This window comes from Lates calcarifer, linkage group LG20, assembly GCF_001640805.2.
Source record: "Lates calcarifer isolate ASB-BC8 linkage group LG20, TLL_Latcal_v3, whole genome shotgun sequence".
NCBI lineage: Eukaryota > Metazoa > Chordata > Actinopteri > Centropomidae > Lates > Lates calcarifer.
The window spans coordinates 6,781,551-6,793,847 of record NC_066852.1 but is presented as its reverse complement, the minus strand read 5'-3'; the positions used below and the strand labels follow the sequence as shown (position 1 = coordinate 6,793,847).

Here is a 12,297-nt window from a genome sequence, read left to right as displayed (position 1 = left end):
AAAACATGCCATGGCATATTCCAAACATAAACTGTATAAAATCCTAAAACATATAATAATAATAATAATAATAATAATAATAATAATAATAATAATAATAATATTTCTACTACTATTATTATTTGTATTTTTGGCATGTTTCAACTCGTATTGATATCGTTTTAACATTTCATTTTCATTATAACAACATGATGTGAACATGTAATGTTTCCATAACTGCTACTATTGCTGCTATTTCCCTACTGATGATATCCACCTGCTGGAGGTCATGGCTGTGCATACAGAAGCCGTCTCAGGGCTGTAATGTAATGGGCGTAGCAGTTTGCATGGTCCGGTATTAATGGAATCCTATTTGGTTTCAAACATTTAAACAGAGGAATGAAAACTTGTGGGGCTGAAAGAATGAACCTCCTGTTTTTCAATTCCCGTTCTTGCTTTGGAGTCATTCTATTGGTTAGCTTTGGTCTCTCGCGATATTAGCGTGGCCAATTGGAGCGCAACAGCGCCAAGTCAAATGTAATGTTTTCTGCCACAGGGAGACAAACGATGTGTTTTGCTACGAAGCTGTAGAGCTGTGGAGAGGTTTTCTCCTTGAACCGTTCTACGAACAACTACAGTAGGGTAAGTTAGTAATATAAGTGTTTGTTGTTAGCTTTACTTGAATATATTGTAAGTACATGTATATCGCGCGCACTACACCAGAATTACCGTTCCATACCGTTTATATTAACGTTTACTCGCATTTGTTCCTCATGGCAGCTGACGTTAGGTTGGGCACAACGTTAACGTTTTGCTACATTGCCGAACTGTATCCAACACCAGCTAACATCAATGTTTCTTTGTTTTTCGTTGAACGTCAGGCGACCAACAACTTAATATATGCATGTTTTGCACGAACGTAGATGAAAAGTAGATGTTACTGTACGTGCAGATGTTGTAGTCTCAAAGAGAAGGAAAGAAAGGAAGCACATGAAACTGCCAATACAGTGAAATCTTATCGTCACGTTTTGACAGTTTGCGAGATTTAGGGGGCATCGTCATGTAAACTTTTACGGCATAATAAAACATCAATTGCGGATTTTTTTTCAAGTATAATCCCGGCATGCTTAATAATTTAATGACCCAGTTTATTCGTTTCTGTAGTTTGATTTTAGTAATTGCTGTCTTCGCCTTGCAGAAATCTCCACTGATTTAACCGCTTTTTGACGCTACACAATGGACAACGTCGCAGTTTCAAGACGAAACCACACTAATAAGAAAGTAAGTAAACGTTAGTGAACGTGACATGAAATGGTTGTCTTGTTGTGTTGAATTCTAAGTAGCATTCAGAAATTTCCCTGCCTACATAAAGCTCTTATTGTTTTAATTATATCATATATCAGGGAAACAAGGAGAATACTCAGCCTGCACATGGAAGCAAGTCCTTAATCAAAAGAGACAAAACGGCTGTTGCTCCATTCCACCTGAAAAGCAACGAAAAAGAGGAGACCTTGGCAAAAAATGGTCCTCTTAAAGCCAAGGCCAAGCAGGCAGACATGAGATCAACATCTGGTGAGGCTCTAAAAAAGGCAAAGTCAGGTCAGAAAGATGGAAAAAGAGCTGCTCCCTCTGATGTCACACAACGACAAACATACAGCCAGGCCTTCGTCACAGAACAGGCAGTGAGACACAAAAAAATTGTCGCAGAAGCAACAAAACCACCAGCTACTGTGCAGTCATCCAGATCTGCTCCTGGCATGTACAAAGGCAAGATTGTCCAGTCAAAAATTGGATCCATTTGGAAGTCAAGTGTCAGCGTGGACAGAGCAGATCCCAAACCATCAGCACTCAAAACAGAGAGGCAAAGGGTTGGAAATACAACAAAAACCAGATCCAAATCTGTTGCTGACCTGCCTGGACATGGCACACAAAAACCTGCACCAACAAGGTCCAAGTCAGCGGTAGATCGACCCGCTCAGGTGTCCAAGCCCACTGTCACCAGCCGCCCTCCTGCTGGGTTCACCTCTGCTCGCCCTCCTGCCAGAACTGTCCCAGCAACACTATCCAGTACCAGCTGCAGAAACACTACTGTGGCTCCCTCCAAGGGAAGTGGGATTCAGGTCTCAAAGCCAAAGATTTCAGCGACAGACAAGAAGGTCAACAAGCCTCCTGTCTCAAGCACCCTCAGCCAGTACAGATTTACCATGGAGACTGCTGAGGAAAGAAGGTAACATTTTTGTTCTACACATTGACACATTTGCTGTTTGCCTTGTACATCTGAGAAGTTCCAAAATACACTTTTGTGTTCTATCTGCAGAGCAAAGCTGGCTGAGTGGCTGGCTTCCAAGGGCAAGACTTTCAAGAGACCAGCCATGACTACAGCAGCACCCCCAAAAACCAACACCTCCAAACCTGGAACAGGTCCCAAATCCCAGTCTCATGTTGAGCCTCAGCCTGCTGCACAGTGCAAACCTCAACCTGAACCCAGTCTGGAAGTGCATCAGCCACACTCTCCTGCTGCTAACTGTGCTAATACACAGGGAGCAGAATTAACAACATACAACAAAACTCCAGTGATCATGAACACGTCCCTGGAGCTGCTTGAAAACTCTGATGTAGATCTGCTTGACCCACAGGACAGCGTGGATGATGTAAGGAAACAGGCAGAGTTTCTGTTGCTGTTTTAGCTGCATTAAAAAACCTTCCACAGTGATAAACCACACTCTTTTTCTTTGACAGATTGTTGTGAACCTGTGTGATGCTTTGGAGGCCATGGCAACGCCCTCTAGATGCAGCGATGGTAAGTTCAGCTCTGTCCATCCACTATGATTTGTTTGGAGTGTTGCATTTGGTAAATTAAGTGGTATTAGGGTAGGTCTTAAAATAATAACAATCAGTCTACTCAGCTCACTGGCATTTTCTGGTCTTAAGATAAATAAGTTATTCTGGTTGTTGTGCTCTATACAGGCGCCTTTGTTTACACAAACTCCATTTTTGTCTCCATAAGAAATCTCACAGGCGTCAGATGAGTGTAATGATGTTGACAACAAACCGAAGGATGAATGTAAAAAAGAGGAAGTGAAGGGCGAAACTCCGCAAGATGTTAGTGAGCAGCTGAAGGTTGAGCCAGTGAAGAATGAAGCTGAAGAAAGTGGTGAACACAAAGTGGAGACAGATGACGAAGAGGAGGTAGAAAGCGATGAGGATGATGATGATTGTGTGATGGAGACCACGCCACAGATGGAGGATGCCTCAGTAGTAAAATACAGTGTGAAGACGACTCCATACCTGCAGAGGTAAGGTCACTTTTTGCCAAATCCTTTAAATCATTTGTTTCATTATTCTACCATGAATAGCCAAGTCATTTATTTTCATGTATAATTCATTTTTTGCCCCTTCACATATCTTTTGTGTAGTGTCAAGAAGACAATTGAAGGTGAGGTCAGTGTAAGTACATCCAGGAGAAAGAGCAACATCAAAGATCTGAAGTTTCTGACACCAGTGCGTCGTTCCTGCCGCATCCAACGCAAAAGCTCCCACCTGCCGGCGATGCTGGTCGATCATGATACCTGTGTGTCGTCTCTGGCTGAGCTGGTGAAGCTGGATGACGACCCCAACGCCTACATCTACAGAAAAAACCCTGCACTTCTGGAAGATCTGCCAGACCAGCCCAGACTGTGAGGAGCTCTGTATATTGGTGGTGTTTTTTTTTTTTTTTGTTTTGTTTTTTTTAAAGCCCTTCAGAAATATATGGGTTAGGGTGTAATGGACACTTTATATTAAGCTGGTTTTACTAATTTGCATTTCTTCAAAGAGTTTTAACTGTCATTTAAATCTCTTTATTGTATTGTGAGGAGAACATGTAATTAATATCTAGTTATTTTCTGTTCTGAATGTATAATGGAAACACTGTTTATTTTAATGTAAAATTGACATGTATTGCCAAATGCACTACAATAAAAGAGTATTGCCTTGTCTTATATAGTTGTGCTTTGATACTAGACTTTGAAATTTGATAGTGTTTATTATATTACCTACATACTGGACAGTGGAGTTGTTCAGGGAACAAGTGGAGCAAAGATGGCTGACAGTAGAAGCATATTTAAGTAATGATCAGAAACACTGAGTGGAGGAGAAACAGCTGCTAGAATTTAGTCTGCCTTAATTCTGAGAGTGTAGGGAACAGATATTCCCAGATGTAATGCCGTAGCACTCTCCTGTGTTTGGATGACTATGTAGAGTTACCACTTCAGATGTCTCAATTTATTCTTAGAGGAAAAAAGAGAAATCACATTTTTTTCCATTTCAAGCCCACTTTAATTGACCACATTGTAAAAATCCAAAGCGTTCAAATGAACACTGCTTTCTTTTGACTGCTTCATGGCAAACTCCAGACATCAGACTGGATGTTTTGACACCAGCTTCCTTTGATCCCAGATGAGACATTTCATTATGACAATAAAAAAAAGAAAAAGAAAATCATCCACAAAAAAATCTCTTTGCAATTTCCCTCCCCAAAACAAAAAGTATAAAAAGTACTCTTTTCCCACTCATCTGCAGACCATAGGGGAAGGTGTTCAGTGCTGTGCGCTAAAAGGCTGCTTTCATTGCCATCTGAAGGTTTTATGTTCTTGAAAGACCCCGGTTGTCCAGATCTTTCACCTAGAAGATGGAGCACAGGACTAGGTTAGAAAGTTCTGTTGAAATGCATCTGTGTTCATACTGTGCTTTTGCATATAGGTATATTTTTATGTAGTAGTATAATGGACAAGCCAAAGTTCTTTTAAAAAGTCACCCTCTGACAGTATGATTTTAAGGACTGTAAATATTATTTTCATCATTTGATTATTTCATAGTTTTCATTAAGACAGAAAAAAATTCTGTCACAATGTCCTCTAGCCCATCATGTAGGATTCCAAGGAAAACAGCAAATTCAGTTCCTGGAACCATCAGCTGATATTGCTTGACCTTGCTTACCTCAGTGATTAATCAATCATCAAAATATTTGATTAGTGTTTTGTTGTTTTCATAAACTTATTGATTAAACTTAAAATCACTGCAGCTCTAATTCCAGGTTCAGGTTGTAAAAAAATGTTGTAATTTAACCTTCTATTGTTCCCATTTGCTTCATTAAATGGTAGTAAACCAAACCAAGCAGGTAATGCCTGCAGACTGATATGTCAAAGAAGTAAAGTTAACTGTTTTACCTTGTATATCCTAACCAGCCAGTGCTCTGTTGTGTAGGCCTCCTCCAACACATCCAGCTCAAAGTCTTTGTTCCCAATCTCAGCGTTCCTCACTCTGTCATAACCAGGAGGGCGCTCTGCAGAGAAAGTCATTAAGATTATCAGAACTGCAGGACAAAGTTTATTCTGATTCTAATTTAAACCTAATGACAAGAACCAATAAATGAATATTTATGCATTACTCATTTTATGTTGTATCTGCTGACAGGGCAGTCAGCTCAGAAGCTGATACAGCTGTTGATCTCAGCACAGAGCTGCTGATGTCTGCAAGTTTTTGCACAGTAGTTACCACTGTGTGTTATGTTCACAGTAATGGTTTATTTTAACAGTTTTGTCTAACTATGGTCAAAATGCAGTGTCAGATCAATGAAGGAGCAGTATTGATCTACCTAACCTCTAACTGTCCTTTCGAAAATTCTGACTTGAAGGGAAAAACTGGCTGCTACACAGGGACAAACGGATCACACCAGACTGTAGAGTTACTCACTGGCCTCTGTGTAGACCTGGCCAAAGCGGTAGTAGCACATCTTGTACATGAGGCAGTTGAGCAGAACAGGTGAGCCCTCGCGGTCCACTCTGAACTCTCCGGTGGGAGTGTAGTAGTCGTGCTCCTTGATGTGTTTGCCTGTGTCTGTGCTTCCTCCAATCCGGACCATCCACAGAAACTTATTGATGTCTGTGATTAACAGAGATTGATCACCCAGGTTCTCTTAAAAACACCTTTCAAAACATGGTGTCAAAATTTTTCCTTCACTTTTCTATAACACTCAATGATACAATTATTCAACGACAAAGTAATAATGTCTAGTGAACTTGCTGTCGTTTCATAATGCAATGAATGTGATACTTGTGCCTACCATCTGAGGAATAGCCCGTCAGCCCTCCAAAGATGACCAGGACATAACTGACATCCAGCTCCCTCATGATCTCATAGGCCCGCTCTTCTGTGGATGCCATGGCCTGCAAAGCAAACAGCATCTCCAGTCAACACAGCAGAACATTATAAACATACCACATGATTAGAAACACGGTTACCCTGAAGGTTTCACAGCTCACCTGTCCAACTCTGGAGATGTGAGTGTTGTTCCACGTGTTGTTGTCCACTAGGATGGTGCGATTAGCCATGGCAGTTATCTGATAGCCATAATCCCACCATGACATGACTTTGGCATCCTGGTAACACAAAATCAATGTCAAATATTTGAATGGAAGCACTTTGACCTAATGACCATGACTGTGCATAACTCAACAGTTTCTACACAATTCATGTAATTAAGCATCCTGATTTAATAACTGGCATGATGACTTCTATGTATCACTGACCTCAGGAGTGTTGTGGCGGAGCCAGTAGTAGGCCTCTCTGAAGTCATCAAAAATGATGCGGCTGCCATCACCTCCACGGGCTGACAAGACAATTGAGGGAGAAGAGTAGGCTTCACTGGTCACCCAGGTAGAGTGGAAGGTGTATGTGATTAGGAAGAAGGCCATGACCAGAATCATCCCACTGGCAACCTGGTAGGTACACAATACAGGATATCATTAGGTTTTAACCTTCTGTATGACTGCTTTTGTTCTGAACACTGAAAACAGTGGTTTAAGAAAAAAATCAGACATGCTTCATTTAATTAGAATGTAACTGCATTTCATCAGTAAAAGAGTGCACATCTGCACAAGAGATTTCCAACTTTAATAAATAAGAAAGAGGGAGAAATATTCAGAGCCTTTAGTTTAGTACCACAGTGTAAAAATCCATAATCCATTACAAATAAACATCATAAGTAAGAACAGCAATGTCATCAGTAATAAACACTAAAATATCAAAAGTAAAAGTATTCATTCTTCAGAAAAATGGCTGCAGGGAGTTTAGTCCTGTGGTTACCAACCTAGGGGTCAGGCCCCTCCAAAGGACTACAAGGGCTTCTGAGATGATTAATGTGGAGAGGAAAGAAGAAAAAGAAAGTTCTGCTCCACAAATCTTTTTTTTTCTAATCTTTTTTGTGAGAATTGGATAACTATATCTCACTGCACTTTTCATGGTTATGTAAATGAAACCATCTGAGGAGTTTAGAGGAGAAATGTCTCTTATGTGGAACTGCTTAAACATCTGAAACATGACAAGGGACCCCAACTACACACTGCTTTTATTTAAGAGGTCACAAGGCACTGCTTAGGAACCACTGGTTAAATATTTAACTATGTATTGTATATCTTAAAGCTTATGTGACATCTTAATCTGAGAACCAACCAGTATCTCCTGTTATCAAATACATGTACATGGAGTACAACAAGTACAATATCTACCTCTGAAATGTAGTGGAGTAGAAGTATGAAGTGGCAGAAAATGACCACAAGTAATGTACAAGTAACTCAAAACTAAATATCCACCACTGGAAACAGACAAAAAGACAAAAAGAACAGAAGAAGGAACAAAGTAATTATGGTCCCTGAAAACATATTTTAATACTCAAAAAGGCAACATGTAGTTTTTGTATATGATCTTTCAACGTCTATTTTTTTAAAATGGGTAGGAGTTGTTTTATCTGGATGAACAGTAACATCAGTACTGTCAGTGATGCTTCCTGCTGGATCAATATGATGAGGTTTACCCAGCTGGAATTTAATGATTGCTTCATGTCACAGTGTGTACATGGTATACAACATACTGTAGATAGCACCACCCTCTAACAGCTACAGCAGCACTTTGAGTCAGTCCCTAACACCTACCTCATTTTTGATTGGGTAGGTGGAGTCCTGCTGCTTCTTGCTCTTCTTGTCTGGCCGGCTCACATCTAGATTCTTCATGTAAGTGGTTAGCACCTGGGACACACCAATGCCTGACAGGATGCACATGACTGGAGCCAGGACCAACATTAGACGCACCTGAGGAGGAAACAAACAAGAAGTACATTAACTTATGTTACAAGTGAAGAAGGACCAAATTCACAGTCCAAAGCTGCTAACAAATAAATATCTCTAAAGAGTCCTCTGAGTCAGTGCAGCTCTATACAGGACGTACCATGACAGCTGAGAAGTACATGCTGGTCACTCCGTACATGATAATGAAGATCCTGGCATCCGACAGGTTGTTGAAACAGTAGTAAAGACCAACTGTGAGGAAAGCAAAGGTAACTCAGTCAAAACCCAACAAGCATACAGTAAGCTGTGTGCTGAATTTGTATGTGAGTGAGTGATCATGCAGTATAAACCCCTTGCTACTCTGTGTGTTTATGCTGAGTGCAGACTTGCCTGGGAACATGAAGACCAGCAGCTGGAGGTCAAAGTAGTAAGATGACCAGGTAGTGGGCTGGTGCTCAGAGACAGAAGCAATGATGGGGATGTTGTTCTTGGCGTAGGAGGGGTCAAGCAGGGAGTAGAAACGACCAGTCCACGGAGAGATCTTACCTGAGGGAAATATGGCTTAGGTCAGTCATGGTCCAAAGTAAAACAACTTAAAATCAGTTTCTCAAAAAAGGAAAGAAGAAAGCAGGGAAGCTAACATTTAAAAACATAAAAAGGTTTTTCCATTCACTATGTCACCATGCCAATTCATCTACCGGTGCGCTTTGCCACTGCTCTTACCTGTCAACATTAGGACAGTGCCCACAGACAGCAGGATGAAGCCCACCAGGGATATGACGCTCTTGAACAACACCTCAAATTGCTGGGCATTGAGTTTGCTGCGCAGGTAGTCCACAAAGGCATGAATCTGGCACAGGCCAAACATACCAAAGGCCGCCATGTGCTCTGATGACTGCACCGGCTGGTGTATGAGAGAGGAGAGACAGAGACCATGTATCAGTTATCTTCTTTGGCCTAGATGATGTTTTGATTTCGACAATTCAGGCATTTTTGTCTTTTCTGGACATTTTGTCTGAAGATGCCTAGAATAACTAACGTGACGCTGTCTCAGCCCATTTTCACCTTACCTGGAAACCAACAAAAGAGATCTGCATGGAGAGGATGGTGCCCAGGCAGTATACTGTGCAGTAAGCTACATATATGCGGTGAGAGAATCGGCCTGTGAGCATCAGCACCAGGACGTGGAGGGGGATAAGGTTGATCAGGAACACGTAGCCACCCCAGGAGGAAACCTACATACACACAAACACCTTGTTATGAACCTTGCAAACTCTGAATTAATTTGGTTAAACATGTAGATTTTTAGATCTTCTCACCATGTAGAAGTAGGCCAGTGCACACATGGACGACCAGTACACCGAGCCTGTTTTAACAGCCTTGATCCACATGTAATAGGTCAGCAGCATACAGAAGATGGCAATGCCTAAGTAGGACAGCACAGGGGAATGTGATTAATAATCCTTGTGAAACATTTTCTTTAAATAACATTGTTATGCATACCATGCATTTACCTTCATTATCATAGGAGCCAGCAACAGAACGAGAAATATAACCAGGCACCACTGCGATCATGGCGGCAGCCAGGAGCCCAGCACCTGCATCCTACAGAGACAAATGACTGTAAGTGGAAGTACATTTTGAGTCAGTAAAAAAAAAATCTGACACTCAACAGAAAACGATCCCCAGCTACCAGGTGTTCCCTCCAGTGAGGCTACTAAAGAGATTTTAAAGGGGCACATCACAGATTTTTCACACAAAAATCAGTTTACTTGTCACAGGTATTATCACTCTCCCTATGGGATCAGTTATATAATGTCCTCTTTGGCTCTGAAGGGACCTTTCTTAAGTCTGAGAAAATAAGCCTGATCATGTCATCTGGATTATCCTGTATCAGGCTTGACACTTCAAGTTTTTTAACTGGAAATCTGGGCTACAAACTGGTACCATGGAGTTTGAAAGATGTGGCCATGTACCAGCCACAAAGAGCCTAATGAAAGACAGAGCTAAAAATGTTGAAATGTCCCTTAAAGGAAAACCAGCTGTGTATTGCATTAAGAGTTCATAACCTTAAATTATGTAGTTGTGTATCTGAAATTGTGTTTTACCTTCAGCTCCTTGGTGAAGTGGTAGGTGACTATGGCAGTGAAGGAAGAGAACAAGGGAGCCAGGAAGACACAGACGTTACGGATGTCAATGGTGATGTGGAAAAAATGTAGGACATGGTACAGGACGGCAGATGTGATCATCAGTCCTGGTGAGGGAGAAAAGAGGGAAACATTACAAGATGTGTTCAAGTAAGCTTCGCATTACTAACAGACCTGCCAAGAAAAGCAGACTCTGTACATGAGGCTCATTGACATCTCTCTTCCAAACCTCATACCACACTTGAGCTTTTGTATTGAATATAAAGCAACTCAGAAAAAAAGTTAATGAGCTTACAGTTATTTACTACCTTTCTAAATTAATCTGATTCCTACCTGGATAGATGGTGCCACCAATGATCCTCCCAAGAGGATACCATGCCCTGTCATCAAACCAGTTGTGAAATTTATAAAATCCTTCTTCTGCCAGGAAGCGGGTGGTACGGTAGTTGAAGTACCTGAAGGTGACATAGAGTTGAGAGTGAGACCTTACTTTAAGGAGGAACATCATTTAAGGATCTTGGAGATAGCCATGACACAAGCAGCACTTACGGATCAAACTCATGGATGACGCTTTCAAATCTCAAGACGGAAAAGAGTCTAGTGGAGAATGCTGGGAAAAAGGAAAAGCACAAGGTTGATCCAGATGTTATATATGTTTTCAGATATAAAGGAGACAAAACTTGTATGCATAGAAATTATCAAACTCACAGAGGACAGCGGCCATAGACAGGATGAGCAGCTTCAGCAGAGTGTCCTGCTTCTCATAGGACAAACGCAGGAAGCCCAGCTTAGTCATTTTGGCGAGGTTAGGGACAGCTCACCGTACTACCTGATGAGAGGAAGACAAACACTGAAACACTGGGAGAACTGTGGAGAAAAGCAGAGGAATATCTAGTCTAGCACTGACTAACATATGCTTCATTTTTAAAAACAAATCTTGCTAAATGAAAAAAATGTTTTCAAGATCTTTCTTAAGCATGCAAGATATCCAGAGAATGAAATCAGTCTTGCAGCTCTTAAGAGTCAACTTCCATGTCCAGCCCAACCAGATAAGGCCACGCACTAAGATGTGGCGTCAGGAACCAGGAAGCACCCACTCTGGAAAACTTCTGTATGGACTTGTGCACGTCTTCTTAAGATTTTGCATTAAGAGGTATTTTTGCAAAGTGAAACACAAACCATTAAGCTCAGCAGAGCTCTAACTGACGCTAACTTGAATGAATGCAGCACCATGAGAGCGAACCTTAGAAATACTGACAGCTTCCCAGCCTTTCCGACAGCAGCCGGGATTTGTTAACTGCCGCAGTTATTAACACACATCACGTGCACACTTAAAATTAATACACGCATTTTTTTTTTTACAAATTAGGCAGCATCGTATAGCTAGTCAGCATCAGGCCGGCTAGTGCTGATGCTGCTTCCATCCAGCTAGAAGTGTGTGAGTAGCTAGTGAGGCTAACCTGCTAGCTGCTGTATAATGAACACCCTGGCCCCGCGTCTCTTCTCAGAATTATTTTGTAAATACCGATACCACCTTCGCATATGGCAGCAGGACAACAGCCTTAAATAAAAACTGCTGCTCCTAAATGTACTCGCAGGTTTAATATTTAATATTCAGTAAGACTCACCCGCTCCGCTCCTGTAACTCATACACTTTTCACACACTATCTTCACCGTGACCTAATCCCGCCCCTACCATGCTTGTGTGTGCGTTTATTGGTTGAATGTCGGTCAACTGTAAACCCACATTAATCTGATTGGTTCTTTGGCTATCCTTCAAAATTGGTTACCTACCTTGTCGTTGTAGTGTAGTGACGTGTCCTTAGTCAGGAAAGGAAACGTGTCGCCCCCTGCTGGTTCATAACTCCTATGACAAGCAAATGTCACTGGAATCTGTACCCAGTACCAAAAACAATAAATGTTAACTGTTATCAGCTATATGACAATGTAATATTATTAACAACTAGTTAAGTAGTATGATATATAATAATATTTTCATTATGTAGCTGTTAATATATACTGTGAATTGCACACCCACTATGTCTGCTTATTGTGTAATAGTGTTAACT

At 41.2% G+C, this 12,297-nt stretch overlaps 2 protein-coding genes across 2 annotated transcripts; one reads left to right on the top strand and one right to left on the bottom strand.

Moving 5' to 3' along the window:
• Positions 1-509: 509 nt before the first annotated feature.
• On the top strand, positions 510-3,959 carry si:ch211-266i6.3 (cytoskeleton-associated protein 2). Its single transcript, XM_018691501.2, has 7 exons — positions 510-621; positions 1,178-1,260; positions 1,383-2,206; positions 2,297-2,630; positions 2,719-2,779; positions 2,987-3,275; positions 3,396-3,959. Exons 2-7 carry the CDS (start codon positions 1,216-1,218, stop codon positions 3,658-3,660), a joined length of 1,818 nt encoding a protein of 605 aa, XP_018547017.1. The 5' UTR covers positions 510-621; positions 1,178-1,215; the 3' UTR covers positions 3,661-3,959.
• A 313-nt stretch (positions 3,960-4,272) lies between these two features.
• Positions 4,273-11,987, bottom strand: stt3a (STT3 oligosaccharyltransferase complex catalytic subunit A). The gene is made up of 18 exons (XM_018691499.2): positions 11,857-11,987; positions 10,937-11,057; positions 10,778-10,838; positions 10,562-10,683; positions 10,190-10,335; positions 9,596-9,686; positions 9,401-9,507; positions 9,152-9,316; positions 8,805-8,985; positions 8,472-8,627; positions 8,242-8,333; positions 7,950-8,105; positions 6,549-6,737; positions 6,282-6,398; positions 6,083-6,185; positions 5,713-5,901; positions 5,187-5,302; positions 4,273-4,641 (listed from the first exon to the last, which is right to left on the bottom strand). The coding sequence occupies exons 2-18, from the start codon at positions 11,022-11,024 to the stop codon at positions 4,603-4,605; spliced, it is 2,118 nt and encodes a 705-aa protein (XP_018547015.1). The 5' UTR covers positions 11,025-11,057; positions 11,857-11,987; the 3' UTR covers positions 4,273-4,602.
• Positions 11,988-12,297: the final 310 nt, after the last annotated feature.

Coding starts and splice junctions, on each gene's coding strand:
- si:ch211-266i6.3 (XM_018691501.2), top strand. CDS start 1,216: ATGGACAACGTCGCAGTTTCAAGACGAAACCACACTAATAAGAAA. Junction 2,631..2,718: donor CACAGGACAGCGTGGATGAT/GTAAGGAAACAG, acceptor TTTCTTTGACAG/ATTGTTGTGAACCTGTGTGA. Junction 2,780..2,986: donor GCCCTCTAGATGCAGCGATG/GTAAGTTCAGCT, acceptor TGTCTCCATAAG/AAATCTCACAGGCGTCAGAT.
- stt3a (XM_018691499.2), bottom strand. CDS start 11,024: ATGACTAAGCTGGGCTTCCTGCGTTTGTCCTATGAGAAGCAGGACACT. Junction 10,684..10,777: donor GTCATCCATGAGTTTGATCC/GTAAGTGCTGCT, acceptor TGTCACCTTCAG/GTACTTCAACTACCGTACCA. Junction 8,334..8,471: donor GCTGGTCTTCATGTTCCCAG/GCAAGTCTGCAC, acceptor CTTTCCTCACAG/TTGGTCTTTACTACTGTTTC.